Below are 22501 nucleotides of genomic sequence, written 5' to 3'. Positions count from 1 at the left end.
CCCAACCAAAACAGTACCTTGTTAGCACTTTTTTACTCTTTGGATAATTCAAACCCAGTCACATGGACTAAACGTAGGACTAAATCTCATTGATAAAGCAGATACGACATTCCAACTTCTGGTTATTAGAACATGACTGTTCTATAGTTCATTTCTTTGGGGGAAATTAGGTATAAAATACAAATTGCCTGAAGAATCTTCAGTCAGCGTTGCTCTTTTTTAAGGGTTGTTAATGTCCTATGGGGCTGCAAAGGTTTGAATATGGTACCTGACATCACGTTTCCTGTGGTCCATAATATTTTCTTTACTGGATCATGTGGAGGCGTTCCAATCAGGTGTTGGTTCAGTCAGCGCATGACCACCTGGGCTCTGTTGAAGGCATTACTGGGAGCTCTTTATCTCTTGATTTGGCTTCAGGTCCATGTATTTGGGCTGTCTTGGGCGGGATTTGAATCCTGGCTCAGCTAGCCAGCGGCTGGGCAACCTTGATTCTCTGAACTTCATGTTTATAAAATGATGACCATGGTATAGACCTCGCAAGACCAAGTGCAGTTCTTGGCTCATGAGTTTCCCCATCTTGCGTGTCCCTTCATGGAGTGGTAAGCTGGGAGCTGTGAACCACAGACCCCAACAACATGGTGGGGCTAGGCAGAGACTGTGTGAGGCAGATCCTGTGCTTCCAGTCCTCTGTCTTCTGGGCAGAACCAGCACCCAGACCCACCTTCTGAAATAAAGTGTGATGGTCCTTGAAGGCCAGCAGCTCCCTTCTAGGTACCACTTGTAGTCCCTTGAATCTGAACCTTGGTAATAGTAGAAGGTGGAAATCACGGACTGTCCGTCTACATCACATCAACTGGAATAAGCTCTTGCCTTGCTTCTATGTAGCTCCCACTCCCTATTTGTCTTCACATTGTCAGTATCTCCCTGAGATTAGGTCAGGGAGGTGTTTAATTACATAGAAGAAACTCATCCACAAATGTAGAGGTACCAAGCTAAGCTATTCTAGAGCCTGGGTCTAACGAGCTCTGTTTGGAAAGAGAGGGGGCTTACAGGGCACCGTGATTTTGATCCCACAGCTCTACACTGGCTTTGTTCCCCAAGAGCCAGTTTGGAGATACTAATGTGCATCGTAAGCTGGAACCAAAGCATTGCGCAGGTATCACTCTGTCAGGAGAGTTAATGGAGTGTAGTTGTGCACCGTAGTGGAAAGACCGTTCATTCATTCAGGACTTCTTTATTGAACAACAACTGGGAGGCATCAGAGAAAAACACAAAGAATGGTTTCTTTACCTGGAGAGTGTGGAAAGAGAATGGGGTAGTTTCTCCCGAAGCCACCTCGCTCCCTCCTTTGGGTGTACAAGTAGGAGGTCTCCGGCACACATTCTTGTGCGTCTAGGACTGACCTGGGCGGCTGTGATCGCATGTTAAGAAATGACAGCTCTCATGTTCAGGCCCCGTGACGTTGCGGTCAACAGTGGATGTCTGCATGTGCCTGACTGTCCGCTCCCACCCGGGGGGGACCCTCAGTGCGGCAAATGTGAGTGCTAAGCATTTCAGGACGGAGTTGAGCACGGATGTAGGTGGGGCAGATTTCCAGTGAATGAAGGCTATTTAGAAGCAGTTTATTAGATTGGAGGCAGACGTGGCACAAAGAAAGGATTGTTACGCTTGTAGTAACAGGGCAGTAGGACATAAATTAGCCATTTTTCCAATGCAAATGTTTATTTTCTGCCAAGATACTAAATTTAATTTTAGTTCAGGAGAGAAACAGAATGACCTCAGCCTAGCATATACAGTGCCCTCAGTCTTTGCTTAGCTTTTGTAAACCATTGTGTACTTACCATAAATATGGTTTATTTACTCATAGGACTGCTAAATACTTTGCTGCGTTATGCTTAAGTGGGAAAAAAAAAAAAACACACCACATTCATGAGTATTCCAAAGATTTCTCCATTCTGTCGGCTTCTAGAATGTCCAAAGACAGCATGCGGCTATTAGTAGGACGTGCACCGAGCTTCTGAGCTTAGAAATACAGTTTATCATGTTCACTCTGGGTTTTCTTCATTATTAATTTTGGGTAGTTAAGGATTTCTAAACTGTTAGGCCAAAAAAGATTCCCCTCAATTTCTAGAATTTTCTTTGTCCTTTAGGGAAAAATTAGAGATTCCTTGAAATGCGTTTAAGATTCATATCATGTAACTTGGCCAGGAATGTGACCGTAAAATCCCCTGGTATTTGAATAATAGTGATTTTAAAGACATCACTTCACAGAGACCAAAAAATAAGAACAGCTTTAACATTTTTTCTTTGAGACATTCTAAATTACGAATATTCAACTGGCCCGAGATCAAAAGCTCCTCATTGTTAGCACTTAGGAAAGCTGACCACCTCACTAGCAAGGATACCTTCCACAAAGAAAATAAATCGTGAACACAAATGTGAAACTTAATAGCTGTCCCGCCCGTAATTGACATTCTCTACAACGTCACTAAGAAAATACTCAAGCGCGTGTGTACCCCCGGTCTCATTAGTTCCATATGATAAATGCTCCATGCTTTTGCAAGCCGCTGAAAGATTTTTATATTTAGTTCTGGAATTTCCCCTTCACCAGATGCTGTGCACTAATCCCCTATTTACACATTTAGGCTGACGCTGGGCAAACCTCTGGGGGAAGGTTGCTTTGGGCAAGTGGTCATGGCTGAGGCGGTGGGAATTGACAAAGAGAAGCCCAAGGAAGCAGTCACTGTGGCCGTGAAGATGTTGAAAGGTGCGCGGGGAGGGGAACGGGTGGGTGTTGGGGGGGGAGGGGGAGTCTTATCAAGAATGTTCCTTTTGTGGCATGTGAACTCTATCATGGCAGGGGGTCAGAGAGCACATAGTTGACCTAGGGGTTGAGAAGTTTTCAGTATAAATCAGCATCCTGGACAGACGATTTATCTTGAGCTGCGTGCACTTACAAGAAAGAAAAGCCAGTTTTGTTAGAAAGGGGTAGCCTCCCAGGTTGTTCTTCGTCAGCTCCTTGTTGATGACCGCGATTTTTTTATTCCCTCTATATTTGTATGTGCTTAGAAATATCAACTCACCCATAATTGGTTCATTTAGATGAGTCTTGGTATGCTGAATTTGGGATGCAAGCCTCAACTTAACAAATAAAGGAGGGTTGGCCTCTGGGAGGGAGGGAGGAGGCGTGGGGAGAGGAGGACACACCTTCTCTTTTGTAAGAGGAACAAAGCAGAATTGACACTGGTCTGGGAGAAGCCCTTAGAAAGCTAAAAGGGAAGGAGCAGAATCGGTGGTGGGATTGGTGGCCGGGCAGAACCTTCTGGAACATGTGAACAGTTACCCTGGGATGTGAACATCGCCTGGCATTTGTGGGATGACTGCCCAGCCCTGCTTCTTGCCAGTGTCCAAGGAGCTTATAGTACTTCAAACGTCAGCTTCCTCCTCCGTAGTATTCGTGTAGGAGAGGAGATCTAAGGGAATGGTTCCGTTATAAACCCTATCGTCGGGAGCTGAGAAAGGACGGAGTTTTTCCCATGTGTCTGGGCAGAGATGTCTGTCTGTTCTTAGATGCCGGTACCGACACACTGTGGATTATCCTGGAGTTAGGCTTTTTCTTTTCTTTTGTGGGCTTCATGCAATGGTCGTCCTGTCCCTCTCCGAGTGGAGAGGTAGCAGGGTGGAAATAGTCCAAAAAAAAAAAAAAAAGAATTTTGTAAAGATGTTGATCTGAATGGCTCCCAAGGAAAGCTTGGGTGTTTTGAGCTCCTCACCTTGGGATTTGATGCGAGGGAGGCGTGTGCCCCACCAACAGAAGTGGCCCTCTGGCTTTTGTCCTGCATGGCCAGGGTCTGCCTGTGTGCCCTTGCCCCCCTGTGCGGCAGGTGTAGGGGGCTGCGTGCCCCAAAACAGCCACCTCAGCAGCCCCTGGCCACGGACCGGGGCAAACGTGGGGAAGGCCCAGGCTTCCAGCCTCTTTTGGCAAGAACTTCTTATTTGGTTTTTGGAGCTCAGAATTGGAGGTCTGGGCATTTATTTCTCTGGATATACTCAGACTGGCCTTCCCTTTCAGGATGGAGAAGGACATCAGCCCCGGAGCCCTGTGGGGTCCTGGCGATTTTTATAGCCAGTGAATGGCTCACCGCAGAAGGACAGCCCTCCCTGGGCTCTGTGTGCATCTTACCTTCCAGCCAATTGCATTGCTCTTTCGCTTGTGAAGTTAAAAAGCTTTTTGCCATGTGGCTCCTATGCATTTCCTTATTTCATTTTTTTAGTAAATGCAGTTTTCCGTATCGAATTATCTCAAAGGGAGGCACGTGGGGGAAGAGTCTTGCCACCTTGCCGAAGCTATGAGCCCATCAATGTGGGACCTAAGCGGTTTTTCTTGAAATTAGAGAGCAGACATTTATAAAACTTTTATTTTTTTTAGGTTGGGAATCACAGCCCCCCTTGGAGAAGCCCACAGTCGAAGGCATGAACCTTTGCCCACTCAAAATGCATGTGCACACACACACACTTTTGTAAACACTTACGAGGTGCCCCCTGAACCTGTCTGTGACTTCTGTAAGGGCTCAGGTTAGCGGCATTTGGTCTGGAGAAAGTCTGTAGTGAATTGAGATGCCCCATCTCCCCCTCCTCTTCCTTTCTGTTGTACTCACGGTTGCTTTCAGGCACCTTGAAGTCTGATACGGTTTTTTGGAGGCACCATAGATCTGTCAGAGGATGGACTGACTTCACGATAAAGTTAAACACCCCCACAGTCGTGAGGGTTGCTAGAAAAGAATTGGCCTCAGCATCCGAGACCTATATTCTCGTCCTGACTTTTGACCCCATTGACCCCAAATTAGCTGTTTGACACGGATCAGGGCAGTTCCCCGTCTGGGCCTTTGCCCCCTTACCAATAAAATGAGGGAGGTGATTTGGAAAGTGTTTTCTGGTTCTAAAATTCAATTTCATGCTGTTTCCACCAAGTTTTTGGCAACTAGCAGCGGCTGTCGATGGGTTAGAGAAAACTAAATGGTTTTTAATTTACCTAATGTTTGTAGATGATGCCACAGAGAAGGATCTTTCTGATCTAGTGTCAGAGATGGAGATGATGAAGATGATTGGAAAACACAAAAATATCATAAATCTCCTTGGAGCCTGTACTCAGGATGGTGAGTAGGAGGAAAAAATGCTTTCATCCAAATAATTTACACTTGAATGTTAACATCATTTTAGAAACGGTTGGACTTTTGGATCTTGCTCCTAGGGCACGTCAAGTGCATGTTTAAAGTTCTCTTTAAAATCCCCTTAGGAAGATGTTCCTGGCCATGAACACAAAGGGGACTTTGTGACCGTACTGGGGGATTGGGGAAAGGTAGGCGTTGGGTGGCTTTGGATGGGAGGGCCTTCTAGAGTCCTGCTGTTTTTAGGGCATAACCTGGAGGGTGTTTAGAAAAGACAGTCTCCTTATGTTTTTGTTTTTGTAGTGCTAAGAGGGATTTCTCAAAATAAGACCCTATGGGGGACGCCTGGGTGGCTCAGTCCGTTAAGTATCTGCCTTCGGCTCAGGTCATGATCCCGGGGTCCAGGGATCGAGCCCTGCATCGGGCTCCCTGCTCGGTGGGGAGTCTACTTGTCCCTCTCCCTCTGTTTCTCCTTCTGCTCATGCTCTTTCTCCCTCTCTCTCAAATAAATAAAATCTTAAAGAAAAAAAAAAGACCCTATGTTATGGTTGACAGATCCCTTAAAATGGGGATTGAAGAAGCCATGTCTTGCTATGGACAGCAATGGCTGAGCTCCCAAGAATAGTGCAGGGGAGGGAGAGAGTAGAATGAAGGGACATGTTATCTTCCTTGGGGGAGAGGGAGCATTGACTTCTCTCATTGGAGAGCTAACTGACACTTCGGGAATCAGTTTGATGATAATTAATAAACTTGAAGAAGCCTGTCTTTGCCTCAGCCATTTCTCCTTGAGGCCTCTACCAGGAGTCGGGAGACTTTCTGTGAAGGGTGATTGTCAGTAGTTTTGGTCTTGTGGCCTTTAGGGTCTTTGTGGCAACTAGTCATCTTTACCATTGGAGCGAGAAAGCAGCCACAGACAATACAGAAATGAACGGGCCTGGCTGTGTGCCAATGCAGTTTAATTACAAAAACAGGCAGTGGGCAGGATTTGGCCTGCAGGCTGTAGTTTGCCAACCTCTGGTCTATGCCATGGAGAAAGGATTGCACGTGTGTGGAAGGAGACATACACAGGAATGTTCGCCGTGCACAGTTTGTTACAGGCCAAACCTGCAAGCGATGTAAATGCCCATAAGCATAGGCAAATGAGTAAATAAAATGTGGCATGTTTACATGATGGAACATAGGTAGCTGTTAAAAGGAATGATCTAGATTTATTTTTATCAGCCCGACTGTGTTCCAGGACGATAACGTGTAGGGGGAAAATGTTGCAAAGCTGTAGCTTTATTATTCATATATGCGATTACAAATAATAATGTTCATTGATACATATATGTATGTAAAAGGCAAAATTTATAGTAAGCATTGCTCTGCAGGAGGGCACAGGGGAGCCTGGAAATGACAGGGGAAGGACACTCACTGCATCTCTGTCTATTCCTCTAAGACTTTTGAGGCTGTCTTGACCCAAGTGTCGATGATCATTTTGGGGGAGATGAGAATGTAGGTGTTCTATTTTTGTGTGTGCTTTTCTTTATGTTTCAATTAGAAAAAAAAAAAAGAAAGAAAAAGTAGTGGGTTGTAAGAAACAAAACGTGGCTGAGCTTCCCCGGCGCGGATCTGGGTGCGTCTTCTCAGCGAGCTTGCCCTCTCCATCCACAGGGCCTCTCTACGTCATCGTCGAGTATGCTTCCAAAGGCAACCTCCGCGAGTACCTCCGAGCCCGCAGGCCGCCCGGGATGGAGTACTCCTATGACATTAACCGAGTTCCCGAGGAGCAGATGACCTTCAAGGACTTGGTGTCCTGCACCTACCAACTGGCGAGAGGCATGGAGTACTTGGCTTCCCAGAAAGTGAGTCCTTCAATTTCTCCTCAGTTGGGTGGACTCCAGTTAAAAAGATCTGTGAAGAAAACAGGCAATTTGGACGAGCTCATTTGCTAAATCAAGCCCTTGCATGTCTTGTACAACCTGGAAAATATTTATTGCGTTACTCACATGGGGGTTTGGTGAACTCTTTAAAAGCCAGAGAAGCCTGTCATGACACCGTGGAGATGAGCAGAAAAGCTGTCTCTTCTCCTGGGATTCTGCTCTCGGTAGGGAACAGCTAGGTTAGGGGGTGCTGTGTTTAATTCTGATGAGTTTTGGGGGCTTTATTTGTTTTGGGATGCGTTTTTGGACATAGACTTGGATGTTGTGTTTATGGTTTTAAGCTTGAAAGGGCCTTCAATATTCTACGAATAAAGATCAAGCAAAGTGGTATTTTAGTAACACTGAGTCCTGGGTATCATCTGGGTTTATTTTGTCTCATTTAGCGGGGTGACCCTCTGGCTCGAAGTTGGCCAGGTCCCCTGAGGTGAACCGTCTGCATTCCAAGCATGCCGCTTGCAATGGAACTTTAAACATCTGAGTTATTCTGAAAGCAGTTAGGCAGGTGCCCCGATGTCCTCTGGGGCGTTTCGGATGACCCAAGACACCCTGCCTTAGCTCACACTTCGGGGGCGGGGGGTTGCAGAACTTCCTCCTTAGGCAGAGGTGGGGTCCGTTCTACTGCGGTGGAGCTTGGTGCCGATCTTCGGGTCCCCAGAGAAGTGAGATTCTCTTGTGGGCGTGGACCCCTTGTCACGGGGGAGCCCAGGCTCCAGGCTGGGTCATGGCTCTGCCCAGTCACAGGAGTAAGGGATCCGACCACAGGGCATCAGGGCTGTGGGGGGGGCTGCCGCTCAGCTCCTGCTTCTGTGGCCGTGTTGGAACATGGCCAGAGCTCCCACACATTCTGTTTTTTGGTCTGCTTTTTATTTTCCTTTTTGTTTGGTTTTTATTTTCAAGAGAGGCCAGAGTTGAAGACTTTTTCAGGTTCTTTTTTTCCCGTAAAAGCTCTTAACCTGTAGATTTTAGGAAGCAGTTTTGTGCCTGACATTGTGTACATGTGCAGGAATACAGGCCAGCCGAAAAGGTCTCTGACGTGAGGAAATGGATCAGATCCAGAATGTGGGACATTTGACAAGACATCGCTTCAAAATGTCCGCGTCACGAGAGACAAAAACCACTGGGGAGACAGTTCCAGATTAAGGGAGGCTTAAGAGACAGGTGGAAAACCCTGTGTGCATGCGTGACCCTGGACTGGGCCTTGTTCAGGGTTGGGGGGGGGGTGCAGCTTTTATAAAGAACATTTAGGAACAACTGAAACTTGAATCGGGTCTACATTAGATGATATGATTGGATCGATACTAAATCTGGGGGTGGTGATAGCGGTCCTGTGTTAAGGTAGGAGATGTTTGCTCACGTGTTTAGGTGTGAGGTGTGCAATCACTTTTAAATGGTTCAGGCGTACAAAGTATGTGTTTTGGGCTGGAGATTGTGTGTGAAGAGAGAGCCGGCATGACGGGCGATCCCAGCACACACGGACCATCACTGTTCTGTTTCACCTTTGCTGTAGCTTTCCCTAAACCCTAGGGAGCGTGGCCTGCCTGCAGGCTGCCTGAGGGGGTCCCCAGGGCTGGGGCAGGGGGAGGGCTGGCCACCCCCCAGGGCCCGGCCCCTCTGTACCCTTCCCCGTGTGGGGGGGGGGAAGTGTTTTTTGGACGCAGCAGGGCTCTGCTGTTAATACAGAAGCAGTAGGAAGGCCGGCTTGGTCATTTTATTAATCCTTCAAGCGAATATTCCGGAGCGCTCCCGACTCCGGTGCTTCGTGCCCCAGGTCAGGCTCCCATAGCGGGTGGCTGCAGTGGATGGAGTCCTTGGACCTCTTGGAGCAGGAACCTCGGGTGACAGCAGGAGAGATCAACGATAAGCGTGGGAATAAAAATAAAGATGGGAAAGGGTGAGAGGTGTGAGAGGCGTGCTGTGCAGGAAACAAATTGTGGGAGGTCAGTGGGGGATTCAGGGGGAAAGGTGGCTGGTGAGCACCCCCCCGGGGGACAGTTGTGTGCAGCTTCTGAGGAGGGACACAGGGTGCGGAGAGCAGGGTACGAGATGTGGCTGAGCTCATTTGGGGCCTCATGGACCCAGGCCAGGCCTCCAGACTGCGCTGTAGGCTGCGCTCTCGGCCTGTGGCAGGCCACCGAGGTGGGGGTAACGGGGTCAGGTTTGTGCCACAAAGCTCACTCGGTCTTGTGCTGCTCGGCAAGCTTGGTGCTGGTGTTTTGGGCTAGGGTTTATTGGCTCCCACAAGGCACCGGATAAGAAGATTGATTTTGGACAGATTTTGCTCTTGGGATAGTTAGTGATTTCCAGCCTGAGAGATCAGATGGTAGCGCAGCTGATCAGGATGAGGAAGACTCTGGGGTGGGAGGTGGTGGGAGAGGGTGGTGGGAAGAGATTCTGGTGCACAGTTCAGAATGCACTTTGACCACGTGTGAGAGCCATTCAAGGGCCAGTGCGGGGCAGGAAGCTCTGGGGGCCGGGCTAAGACCTTGGGAGCCAGCAAAGGAAGCGCAGTTCCAAGGCATGGGAGGTCATCTAGCCGGGGAGAGGCAGAGAAGAGGGGGAGTAGAAAAAACTCTCAATTTCTGGAGCTTGGCGCAAAGCACCTGATGGCAGTGGAGGCTGAGGGGACACAGAGAAGCAAGAGGAAAGGCAGGATGTGGTTCACAGAGGCCACAGGACAGGTTTCAGGAAGGCGGAGTGTCATTCTCCTCAGAATGGGAGAGAAGAACATGCCTTGCACCTGGCTTATGGAGCCCCTGTGGACTCCCCATTGCTCCCTAGCCCCGAGGACTCTGAGATCCTTCCTCTTTTGGAACTGTTCAGAATAGTGGAGAGGGAACTTTGTGAAAGGGGGCAATTCCCATTATTAATCCGTACCAGTTTTTGAGAGCTCAACATCTGCCAGGCACAGGGTGAGTGTTTTACATACAGTATCATCCATAACCTCAGAACACTTCTGAAGTAGGTGCGATTTTAGGATAAGGATGCTGAGGACCGTTGGGAGGTGCCAGGACACCTTTGAGCCAGGTGTGCCTGAGTCATTGTCCTCATTTCCAAGATGGGGACTCCTAGGTCCACAGAGAAAAGTCGCTGGTCCCAGACCTGGCCCTTTGGTTCTCCACTCCCCCACCCTGCGCCCCAGCCTCCCCCACCCTGCTCTCAGGTAATCCCTGCCTCACTCTGGATGGTGGGGAGGACCGATAAGATGCCTTGTGTCTTGTGTCAGGGCGTTGCTCACAGACACAGAGTGGGCCCAAAGGGACGGAGCTGTATGTCCTTAGGGCCTTGAAGGGTCCCAAAGCCCTTTGTAGAAGATGGCCTGCAGTTGAAGACGTAGAACAGGTGTGAAACTGGCCGTAGATGAGGATCTTAGGAATGGTCCCCTTGAGTGGAGCCTGCTTCCAAAGATGGACGGCTTATTCCTGACAGTGGAGTATGAAGAAGCAGGGCAAGGGCCTGCTCACACTCACGCCTCACAGCCGCCGGCGATGAGCTTGCTGGAGGCCCGCTTAAAGAACTGTTGAGTGAGCTCTCTGGCTCATTACTGATGGAATGCAATAATGAATTCGGCTCAGTAAACATTGACTGGGTCAGGCTCTGTGCTCGGTGCTGGGAATATAGAGATGAACACGCAGGGCCTGTCCTTGAGCCGCTTAAATATGTGCGTGCGTGCCCGCATGTGTGCGAGTATTTGTGGGGAACTCGGGGGGGGGGCAAGTAAAGAAACACCATGATGTATACAGAACACAGCAAGGTAATATGGGGTATTTGAACCTCATACAAATTATGAAAGCTTTGCTGTTTTTAGTTCAAAGTACACTAACTTTTCTTTTTTACCAAATCCCAAAACCAGTTCAGCTTACTCCAAGGTGTTAAACCTGAGTGGGTGGTGTTTTTGTTATTTAAAGCAGGCTCCAGCTTCCCCATCTGTGAAATGGGTGCAACCATACCCATGAGATTGCCATGGGAATTTAATTCTATCGTCTGGGCCATAGGGGTGTTAGTCTTCCTTCCCTTAGTGACCCGTGGATCTCCGCTTACTTAAGAAATGGATACCAAATGGTCTGAGGGCCCTAGTTATGTAAATGGTCAGCTCTGCCCTGGAAAACAGCTCTGATTTCTGCAGATGATGGGAATTTGGCTTGATGTTAATTATTTTCTTTTTCTTGCGTGTTGGTTCCAAGTCTCTTACTGTTCAGCCCAGAGGGTGGGCGTTCGTGTCTGCTAGCATCGTGGGATGTGGGAGGTTGGTGCTCGATCCTGGCTCTTGCCAAGATGATGATGGAGGTCACTGTCGTGGTATCTCTGAGTTGAACCCTCATGTGTGGTGGGAGCCCAGCGTGTGGGAATCCAGATTCTTCTGACCACACAGCTTGCCAAATGCACAGAGCTCATGTCGGCAGGGAGCACGCCGCCGGGAGAGTTTGGCCGAGGGCTTGGAAGTTCAGTTTGAAGAGGCCTCCAAACTAGGAGCATGGCTCCCGCCCCGGCCGGATCCCCAGGCGGCTTCTGGAAGCTCTCACATTTCCTGCTTCCATTCTGGCACAGGCATACCTACTTGTGGGGTTTTCCTGCTCTCCCTTTCCTGGTCTTCACCCATCCAGGGGGCCACCGAAGCGTCTAAAAACAAGGAATCGTTGGGCGGTGGGCTGGAAAAAGTAGCTCCTAATTTATTCTTCAGAGAGAGTGTGGCTTGCTCCTTTTTATTGGCCGTGTCGTGAAGTCCCTAACTACAGCCAGCCCCATTTCACCCTTGTCAAGTGGCTTGATAAGACTCTCTCCTTCATCCAGTAGTTAACCCACGAGGCTGTGTCCAAGCATTTGGTAGAGATATTTGTTCACTTCCTTAGACCTTGCCTTTTCCAAAAATAGGGGCTGATGATTGGGGAATTCTCATTACCATGTGTCATGATGAAATCTTGTGACATTGAAGTATAACACTCTACAAAAGTGTATCATTTGTAGAAAGGAAAAATGGGAGTTACAATGACCAGACCTTTCTGAGACCGAAGAGTATCAGAACTATAAATTAGCTGCCCTCTGGTGAGCATGTCTGCATCCCCCCCACCCACCACCCTTCCCCACCCCCCAGGTATTTTGTGTGGGCCGGTGTCCTCTGGGCCTAGACAGACAGGCGTTGGTCATGATATAAGCCGGGAAAGGACATGGTCAGTTCTTAGAAACACAACTTGTGGGGAGCGTAGCAGGTGCAGCGGGGCTGAGTTTGGAAGCGCAGAGACCGGTTAGGCAGGCACTGTGGCTCTCCATGGGGCTGGGGGTGGGCAGTGGTGATGTCCTGGGCTAAGTGTGGTTAGTAGTGGGGACACAGCGGGGTGGACAAATTACAGAGGCAGGTGGGAGTCAGTGTCCACAGAATTCTGGTGTATACTTCTTGGCCTGAGAGAGACCCAAGAGGGTAAGAATTAGGGGAGCAGAGACCTTGAATTTGAGGAGCCAAAGGGATGTCACAGTGGAAATGTCCCATAACCTGTGGAAGATGACAGTGAGGGTCCCAGGAGAGAGGTAGGAATTTGCAAATCCTTTGTGTGTATCTAAGAATGGAAGCCCGGGGGATATGTGGAAATATACAAAATTAATGGGACATTTCTCCTATTTTGAGGGACAGGGGAAGAGAGGAGCTGGATTGAGAGGGTGAGCCAAGAGAAGGGAAGGGATAGAACTCAAGGGGGTGGGGGTGGGGACCGTTTTTTTTAAAAGGAGCATGAAATCAACAGAGTCCAGAGCTGCAGAGGGTAACATTGAAGCATTAGAAGAGCTCACTTGGGTCTGACAAGAGGTTCCTCATATACTTTTGGGAGGGGCAGGGATGGAAACAATGTTTGCGGATTGTAAGGAAGTAAGGAGGAGGTGGTGTTGGAGTTTAACCAGCTCTTCTGAAAGTCTGGCTATAAGGGGGGGGGGGGAGTTAAGTGTTGAGATAAAAGATTTTGGAATACTCTAGCACAGATCTCCTGCTAGGAAGGACGCCAGTGTTGTTGGTCATTTGCAGGTAAAAGAGAATTGGCTGCTTGGTGTCTCTTTGCTCTTTGAAATGATTGGGGCCTTGGTTTTTTAGTTATTTTTAATTAGAAAAGAAATACCATTTTTTGACTTAAGATGTACTTTCTGTCTGCCTTGTAAGAAGTGAGTATGTTTTCTCTTTATCCTTGAAACATTTTGAAATGAGTTCTTTCTTGATTTCAGTGTATTCATCGGGATTTAGCTGCCAGAAATGTTTTGGTAACAGAAAACAATGTCATGAAAATAGCAGACTTTGGACTGGCCAGGGATATCAACAATATAGACTATTACAAAAAGACCACAAACGTAAGTCTATGGCAGCACTGTGGTGGAAGGGACGGAGGGAGGGATGGTGGTGGCACGGAATGTTCCAGATGAAAGATAGTAGGCATTTATTCCTCTGCCCTTTATCTCTGTTCTTTTGCTGTATTCTTGACAGACTTCTCAATAAGCAAATTTTAGCTGTATTTAAGATACTTCTAGTAAATGTGAAACAGCCTTGTATATAGAATGATCGGCAGCCTCTGGTCTTCATCAGGCTCTTTGTCAAGAACTTCCCTAGCCAAGACTAGAGCTTGGGAGTTTCTGGATTAATTTTTGCCTAGAAGGTGGTCAGGGTGTGTCTGTGTTCGAGGGAGATCGAGGATGATGAGAGTCCAAAGAAACGGCATTGTACTCATGTGCCCCACTCTGTGCGTCTTACATGTTACGTGTAGGCCCTACTGGACCTTATTTCTGCTCTCATGACTGACCAGTGAAAATCGTTAGTATCAGCTCCCAAATAGGGCACAGCCTGTCGAGCCAGCAAAAGTAAACTGGTTTTAATCTGGTGGTTTTTACCTTTTCTCCCCCACACTTGCAGGGGCGACTTCCAGTCAAGTGGATGGCCCCAGAAGCCCTTTTTGACCGAGTGTATACCCACCAGAGTGACGTGTAAGTAACTCCCTTCTCTCTGGCTTCGCCATCGGGTTGAGCTGCAAAAATACGTATTCATCTTTCCTCATTCTTTGGTGTCTGTTGTATTTCACACGTTGATAGAAGGTGCAGGAGCCGGCCTTAGAAAGGACGGATTTTATGGTAGGCTGGTAACCAATGCGCTGTTACTAATCTGCCCAGCTTCAAAGTGCACGGGAGGTGTAACTTCGAACCTCGTCCCGCCAGGGCGGAAGTGCCCCCCACCCCAACTTACTCACGGATCCACGACTACAAAGCTGCTGTCTCATTTGCCAGGCCATTGGCATGTTCTTTGCTCCCTGAAAGAAGGAATTTTGAAACTTTTCCTACTTGAGGGTGGTTTGTCATACTCCCCCCATCTCAGGTTTGTCCTTAGGGGGACAGGCTGAGTGGGGCAGAGTCTGCTCAGGTGATCTCCACGGGGCCCGCGTGTTCTGTTTATCCTTTGAAAAGGTCCGATCTCGGCCTGGCACCCTTGATGACATGACAGAAACAGTGAAAACTATATAATATTCCCATTATGATACACTTGAAAATACTAATTTCCAACGCTAAAATTCTAAAATACCAGTTGGAGGGGCAGACTCCAACTGATATTTTAGAATTTTAGCGTTGGAAATTAGTTTGGAAGAAGTTACCCTGCCGGGAAACCGGGGGAAGGTACAGAGCATCTCTCTGTACTGTTTTTTTCCAAGTTTCTATGAGTCTATAATTAGTCCAAAATAAAAAGTAAAAAAAAAAAAAAAAATCAGTTGAGCCATTTTTATTTACATGACCAGGCGGCTCCCCGGGGCAGGCATGGTGTCGCAGCCGGGCCCCTTTAGCAGTCCTAGAAGGAAGGTGTTACAAGTCCCAGTTTTGTAGGGAGTCAGCTGCCTGCGTTGTGCTCCCACTTTTGCCCTACAGAAAACTGGGGAGAGTTTCATTTCTCACCCCAAACCCGAAGAGAGTCAGGAAGGGTGTGTGTCAAGAGCCTCAGTGATACAGGTAAATGCAGGAGTCTTGGCTCCATTATCCCAGGAACTGTGAGTATCCGGAACGAGGCTCAGAAAGTCCAGCTGTGGGTCTCCGTGAGGTCAGGTACCCATGGTCCCGAGAGAGGTTTTCAGTTTCTGTTGTAGGAAACTCGTCTGGGGCACGGGATTCCATCATCCTCATCCCAGCCTGATGCCCACTCCCTTCATGACCCTAGTGAGTCATGAACCTTTTGTGCTCTCAGATGCTCCAACTGGCCACACTGGGCAGCTGTGTACCTTGCAGAATTGGCTTGCAGGCCTCATTCGGTCAACAGCCCATACTGGTGGGTCACAGTCCAGGGGGGTCAGGCACAGAGGCTGTTGGAAGAGCTGGACGGCAGCATGAAGAGCTTTGCAGCTTAGGAGCTGAGATCCTCATGTTGCTAACACTGCATTTAAGGACGAGTAACTTCATTTGAGAGTGTCAGAATGAAAAAGCAACCACCCCAGATCTCTACCAGAAAAAAAGAGGGATGGTTTCCCACCCCGACTCTGTTGTCTGTTGATGGAAAATTCCATGGGAACATCCCTCCGGTTGTCCTCATTTGGGGAGGATGCTCCTTCGGGGCAGGGAGGGGCCTGTGGGATGAACTGCCGGAGGGTTCAGGCCATTTGTCTTTGAACATGAGAAGTGAGTGGGCGTGTACTTTATTCACTGGGCATATTTGGGTTTTTGGGATTCAGGTGGGTTGGTAACACTGTTTTCTCTCTTCCTTGCAGGTGGTCCTTCGGGGTGTTAATGTGGGAGATCTTCACGTTAGGGGGCTCACCCTACCCAGGGATTCCAGTGGAGGAACTTTTTAAGCTGCTTAAGGAAGGACACAGGATGGATAAGCCAGCAAACTGCACCAATGAACTGTAAGGACCGTTGTCTCTCCTGATACCCAGCGGACCCACCATGCCATTAACTCTTCTCCCGACTTATTTCGGGTTTCCCAAGGCCCCGGGTTTTCCATACAGGCCCTAAGAAGAATTACTGCTGAAGCTTTCTGGGCTCAATCCCAGGACTGGGGTGGATGGCCACACTGACGGCCATAAGAGAGAGAACATCATCCCGAGGTGTATGGACTGAGCTTTAGATCAGGGCATTAGGCTTCCTGGCTGAGGGCTTCTGACTTTCGAGAGTGAGACGCAGCGATCTTCCTGGGCCACCGTGCTGTGCTTTGCTGTTGTCTCTCCTTAGATGGACGGGGAGAAAGATCTGGCTTTTTCTCATACATAAGCTGGAAAGCCGTGGGCCTGCCCGGCCTTTCCTCACGGCTTCTGCCCCCAGCACGGCCAGGGGGCATGGGTGAACACTGAAAATTGCTCTTCTAGATTGGCATTGACCACATGACTTCAGAGCAAACTGGTGTCTGGTTACCTCTGTTTTACCCATAGTTTAGCACAGAGAATTGAGAATGTGTCCAGGTGCCATCCTTAGAATCCCAGATCTGGCTATAAAACCATGAGCCGGTTTCGAGAAAAGCCTACCCCACACTTCAAGTGGAATTATGTTGTGTTTGTGACATGCGTCTTGTGGAGCAGTAAAATCAGTGCTTTGAAGGGGGGCCTCTCTCCCCCCCCCCCCCCCCCCCCGGATTAACTAAGAAGAGTGATTGTCCCGGAGACTGTGGTCTATTGTGTATCATTTCATGGGGATTTTATATCCGTAATCCCATGAGTGCTTTTCACTGTACAGTGGACATCTGATGAATGGCCACATTTTATAGTATATTATATAAAGGTATTTATTGTGCTGCCTGTCATTCCTATTGCTTTTTCTAATATAGAGGGTCTGTCGAAACCCATAATCAAGATAAGGCCTGGGACCCTAGGCCTGTCCAGGAGTTAATCAGGAAGTTAATGTGCAGCCCAGGGATGGCAGATTAATTCATAAAAACCTTACCTTAAAGTTGTGGTTTTCAAACTTCATTTTTTTTTAAACTGAGGAACCTTTGTCCTCTGCAGTCATTAAGATAAAACCCAAAGGGTCAGGGAGGAGAATGTGTAGCTGCTTTGGTCGGGAGCAGGAGTGGGGGGCGGGGGCGCGGGGGGCGCTGGGGAGAGGCTGGAGACCGGGCTGCTCCTAGAAGGCTTTTCCTTCAGCATGTCAGAGTGCCAGAGAGATGTGCTAGTCTGCGTGTGTCACTCACAGATGCAAGTCAGCAGCGAAGACGTAGAAAAAAGTCTTAATGGCGTAGACACGCTCCTAAAACGTTTGGGGTGAAGTGATGTTTTTGTAGCTCAAAGTGCCTTTCAGAGGACCCAAGCAGTGAATTTTGGGGGAAAGCAAATAACTGCCTTCTAATTTGGAAAGTTCTGGTACATGTTCATAATTTAGGACGTATCTCCCTAGTGCCTGTTCACACTGGCTTATAGCCATGCACCTAGTACTTATAAAATGAATTCACCGGGAAATCCGTTTCCCCAGGTACATGATGATGAGGGACTGTTGGCACGCGGTGCCCTCCCAGAGGCCGACGTTCAAACAGTTGGTAGAAGACTTGGATCGGATTCTCACTCTCACAACCAATGAGGTAAGCACCCTCTTCCAGAAGCCTGTGGTCCTTTCTTGGGAGGCCGGTGCGGCTTTTTCAATGCAACCTCCCCTGTCGGAGTCTGTGGTAGAGATTATCATTTTTCTACAGGGGTCAGACAGAGTTAAAATATGGGCAGTTTTGAGAGTTCTGACTCATGAAACCAGACCGAGGGCCTTACTTGAGGCTGCCCCTCTCTGTGGCCTTTGGGTGGTGGGTCCAGGTTGTGGTATGCTGGACAGTGTGGAGGCGAGAGAAATGGCAGCATTTGGGTTTGCGTGTGAGGAGCTTGGGTTTCTGTGCTGCTTGGATTCAGCTCCTAATGTAGGAGCTGCTGCCGTTCTCTTACTGGTGGGCTTCGCTGGAAGCAGTGAGGTTCTGCCAGTCTAGCTTCACACGCACGGCGGTGGCCACCGTGACCCTGTCTGGAAATGGCCTGGGGCGTGCGGTCTCCATCTGTGTGTATGTGAATGTACACACAGTTTCGTATAATGAGGGACTTGAGATTTTTTTTAAAGATTTATTTGAGAGAGAAAGAGCGAGAGAGGGAACTGGGGGAGGGGCAGAGGGAGGGAGAGAGAATGAATCTCCAGCAGAGACTCCCTGCTGAGCCCAGAGCCTGACCCGGGGCTCTATCTCAGGACCCTGAGATCATGATCTGAGCCGAAATCAAAGAGTCAGACGCTTAACTGACTGAGCCACCCAGGTGCCCCGGGACTTGTGATTTTTAAGTGACAGCTTTTACCTTTTGTTAAAATATTTTTCTTTAAAATATTTATAATCTGTACCAACGAAAGAAACACTCCTCTGTCCCTCACTGAGTGATTTCAGTCGTGGTAGTGCTCGCTTCCGCATGCAGATAGAGTGGACTCTGTGGTTGTAGAGAGTGTCTGATCTGAGCAGGAACGATGAGAAACCCATCGAGGTCAGAAGAATCCCACAAAAAATTGTTAATGAATGAATTTGAGATATTTAATGAGGGTGCAGCAAGCAGTCTTCCTTCAAACAGGAAAAAAAAAAATCCTCAAACCCAGTTATCTTAACAACAACAAAAAGAGGTTAAAATTGCTTGAATAAAAATAATACATTTAATGTACTTTTAAATACATTTAATAGTTTCAGAATGATTTTTTTTTTTTAAATCAAATGTTGTGATATGAAGCCTTAAGCCAGCAACATTATCTTGTGCGTCTAACTGTAGCTGATAAAAGGAGAGATTGCATTTAAATGAATACAGCTGACCTTCAGAAGTTGAAAGGAAAGGAACAGTTCAAGGGGAAAAAAAGCAACTTTCTTCTCCTGCCAAAATTGTTGTTTCTAGTGTAAGTTCCTTTAACCCTAGACTTGGAATCCACTGGTACCCCTCTTTTCCCCCTATCAGATCTGAACATTTATGGCTGCATTTAGAAACTGGGAAAGCACTAATGTTCCATTTTACTGGTCCTAAGTCCATGTCTTTATTTATGTATTTATATTTAAAGTGGGTCCATTCATACTGAAATTTACATCTAGCATCCTAAAATAAAAAAGCAGAATGCCATATTGTCTAACGGATATAAAAATCGAAGTTTCTTTCCTTCTGAAAATCATTCCCATATGCTTGAGAAAAATGGTTCCATTTAGGACAAAATTTCATTTTTATCATTGTAAGCAAAAAGTTCTCTTTTGATGTGGTGGGCGTGTTTGTTTCCAGTTGTGCGGTTAATGCTGATGTTGTTGGAACTGACACATCCCCCATTCTTGGATGGGGACTCTTTCCCTTGCCAAACCTGGTGATGAATTATAGTGTTGTTGTTTTTTTTTTCCAATTTTTTTTGGGGGGGGTTCTTTTTAAAATGTAGAGTTCCCAACATTCTGCAGGCTCTTTTCTGAGTGAGACCCAGAAGTTCCTCGGTTTAGAAATCTTGCCAGAGTTTCCGAGCAAGGGTCTGCGAACCTCTTCCGTAAAGGGCCAGATAGTAAACATTTTTTATCTCTGGGAGCCGAACTATTCAGGTTAGCCGTCAAGGCGAGAAAACAGTTACGGACAATATGTCAATGAGTGTGTCTATGTTCTGGGTAAAACTTGATGGACCCTAGCATTTAAATTTTGTATGACTTTTATGTCCTTTTATGTCATTTTAATGCCATGAGATATTACTCTTCTTTTGATTCCCCCCCCCCCTTGAAAAATGTTAAAACATTTTAGCTCATGTTTCAAAACACGTTTTTGCTCATGGGCCACACAAGACCAGGCAGTGGGCTCACCCTGCCATAAGTTGGAGGAAATGTTATCCTGGGTCATCCAGGGGGCTCTCTTCCATAGCAACCCCAACAGAGGCTGTAGGGAGCAGAAGAGACCCTTTTGAATTTCAAACTCTTCTTTAACAGTCCATTATGGATTTAACATACACGAGTACATCCGAGCCTTTTCTGAACCTGTTTACATTTTCCACTTGGAGAGCTTCTGAGAGTAATGAATTACATCTGTGAAATTACCCGCTGAATGGAGACAGATTCCCCCTAAATTATCTTAGAGACTGCAATAGTAAAATGTAATTCGTAAAATAAATATTCATGGTCTCAACTATTTTAAGGGGTCCCCGGAATCCATAACACATTACGTGTTTTTCATTTTGCGGGGGCTCGGGTTTGAACCATGTGCTTCCCCTCGAGGAGGCGTGTAGCAAGCCGCTTGTTGGGGTCTGTGTGAGTGGACTGGAGTGCTCAGCATTTTCCCATTCCCTCCTTGCCTCTTGTTTGTTCATGATGGATTGTAAGAGAAGGGTTAAGGGCAGCCTAGAGTCAATAAAGGGGGGGTTGTCTAGAGGAGATCTTTATGGGAGCGGGGGGTGCTAGGTCTCTGAATCTTCAACTCCGATAGAGCGTCTCGAGAGCCTGCATTTGAAATAAAGGTCTTCTCTTCCCTTCTTTCAGGAATACTTGGACCTCAGTCAACCTCTCGAACCGTATTCACCTTGTTATCCTGACCCGAGATGAAATAAAACGTCTCTCTTCCCTTCTTTCAGGAATACTTGGACCTCAGTCAGCCTCTCGAACAGTATTCACCTAGTTATCCTGACACAAGGAGTTCTTGTTCTTCAGGAGACGATTCTGTTTTCTCTCCGGACCCCATGCCTTACGAACCCTGCCTTCCTCAGTATCCACATGTAAACGGCAGTGTTAAAACATGAATGAGCTTGTCCTTCTGTCCCCACACAGGACAGCACCAGGAACCTAGCCACACGAGCAGGGAGGCCATGCCTCCAGGAGCTTGTTGGCTCCGCTTGTATATATGGATCAGAGGAGTAAATAATTGGAAAAGTAATCGGCACACGTGTAAAGAATTTATACAGTTGGAAACTTGTAATCTTCACCTGGAGAAGAAGAATGTTTCTGGGGCCATGGACTGCCATGGGCCACCACGCGCCCATGACCCACTGTGGGTACTGGCTGTGGACCAGCTGGACTTGAGGCAAACTTAGGTTCTGCCTTCCTTGTGAATTTTGTAATAATTGGAGAAAATATATGTCAGCACACACAGAGCACAATTGCAGTATATAGGTGCTGAATGTATGTAAATATATTCAAATTATGTATAAATATATATTATATATTTACAAGGAATTATTTTTTGTATTGATTTTAAATGGATGTCCCAATGCACCTAGAAAATTGGTCTCTCTTTTTGTAATAGCTATTTGCTAAATGCTGTTCTTACACAGAATTTCTTAATTTTCACCGAGCAGAGGTGGAAGAATACTTTTGCTTTCAGGGAAAATGGTATAACATTAATTTATTAATGAATTGGTAATATACAAAACAATTAATCATTTATAGTTTTGTGTTTTTTTTGTTTTTGTTTTGTAATTTAAGTGGCATTTCTTTGCAGGCAGCGCATCGGACTAGTCAATCTATTGCTTGGACTTTACTAGTTATCAGATTCTTTGAAAAGAGAAATATTTACAGAACATGACTAATTTGGGGAAAATGAAGTTTTGATTTATTTGTTTAAGCTCTGCTGTCAGATGGTTGTTCTTACACCACAAAAATGCCAGTAGGAAACAAACCCATTAATAAGAGAGTATTTTGTTTCGCTGTGCAGTTCTGTCATTGGGCCCGTGGAACATTTAACTGGACTTCCCAAGACAAATGGAACCACCGTTCTCTTAAAAAGATGCCTTAATCCATTCCTTGAGGATGGACCTTAGTTGAGATGATAGCCGACTGTCCTCCTCCCTGGCAACTGGCCTTCTGCCCTGAGTTGCACGTTAATCAGATTAGCCTGTATTCTCTTCAATGGATTTTGATAATGGCTTCCAGATTCATTGGCGTTAGAGAAGGCTTTTAGAATTGAAACACTGAATTGTTCTGCTGATAGTCTTTGGAGACACTTCCATCTTTTTAAGGGATTGCTTCTGTCTAATTCTGGCAGGACCTCACCAAAAGATTGGGCCTCATACCAGCGTCATCACAATGTTGCCATGTTTCGCGTTCTATATGAAAGTACTGTGTCTTGCTTTGGAAACACCTACTCACTTTGTTATAGCCATGCAACATGAATGCAGATTACACTGATTCTACTTGTTACAAATTGGAGAAAGTATTTAATAAATCCTGTTAATTTTTATACTGACAATAAAAAATGTTTCTACAGATATTAATGTTAACAAGACAAAATAAATGTCACGCAGCTTATTTTTTTAAGACTCGTGTCTCACCAAATGGTTTCCTGTGCTTGGAGGTGTTGACTCAGTGCTGTTTGGTGTGATGGCATGAAAGGCAGGGCTGGGAAGGTTCATTGTTGGCTACAAACTGGTGCCTTGCCACAGGGATTGGCCGGGACCAGCAGTACCTGGGACAGGTGGATCGGGTGGGAAATCAGGGGAGGTGGGTTTCCGCTCTGGCTGTGTTGCTTCCCGGGA

The 22501-nt window shown here is 47.0% G+C and overlaps 1 protein-coding gene across 1 annotated transcript in view; it reads left to right on the top strand.

Moving 5' to 3' along the window:
• The window catches only part of FGFR2 (fibroblast growth factor receptor 2), a 97229-nt gene extending 74946 nt beyond the window's left edge, over positions 1 to 22283 (top strand). Inside the window, exons 10-17 of the mRNA XM_035030390.1 lie at positions 2646 to 2767; positions 5046 to 5156; positions 6822 to 7012; positions 13292 to 13414; positions 13971 to 14041; positions 15799 to 15936; positions 17492 to 17597; positions 20606 to 22283. Coding sequence (XP_034886281.1) covers positions 2646 to 2767; positions 5046 to 5156; positions 6822 to 7012; positions 13292 to 13414; positions 13971 to 14041; positions 15799 to 15936; positions 17492 to 17597; positions 20606 to 20770 — 1027 coding nt within the window. The 3' untranslated portion in view covers positions 20771 to 22283. The remainder of the gene's footprint in view (positions 1 to 2645; positions 2768 to 5045; positions 5157 to 6821; positions 7013 to 13291; positions 13415 to 13970; positions 14042 to 15798; positions 15937 to 17491; positions 17598 to 20605) is intronic.
• Positions 22284 to 22501: the final 218 nt, after the last annotated feature.

This window comes from Mirounga leonina, unplaced genomic scaffold (assembly GCF_011800145.1).
Source record: "Mirounga leonina isolate KUSES-001 unplaced genomic scaffold, KU_Mleo_1.0 Mir_114, whole genome shotgun sequence".
Lineage (NCBI taxonomy): Eukaryota > Metazoa > Chordata > Mammalia > Carnivora > Phocidae > Mirounga > Mirounga leonina.
This window is presented reverse-complemented; position numbering and strand designations above follow the sequence as displayed.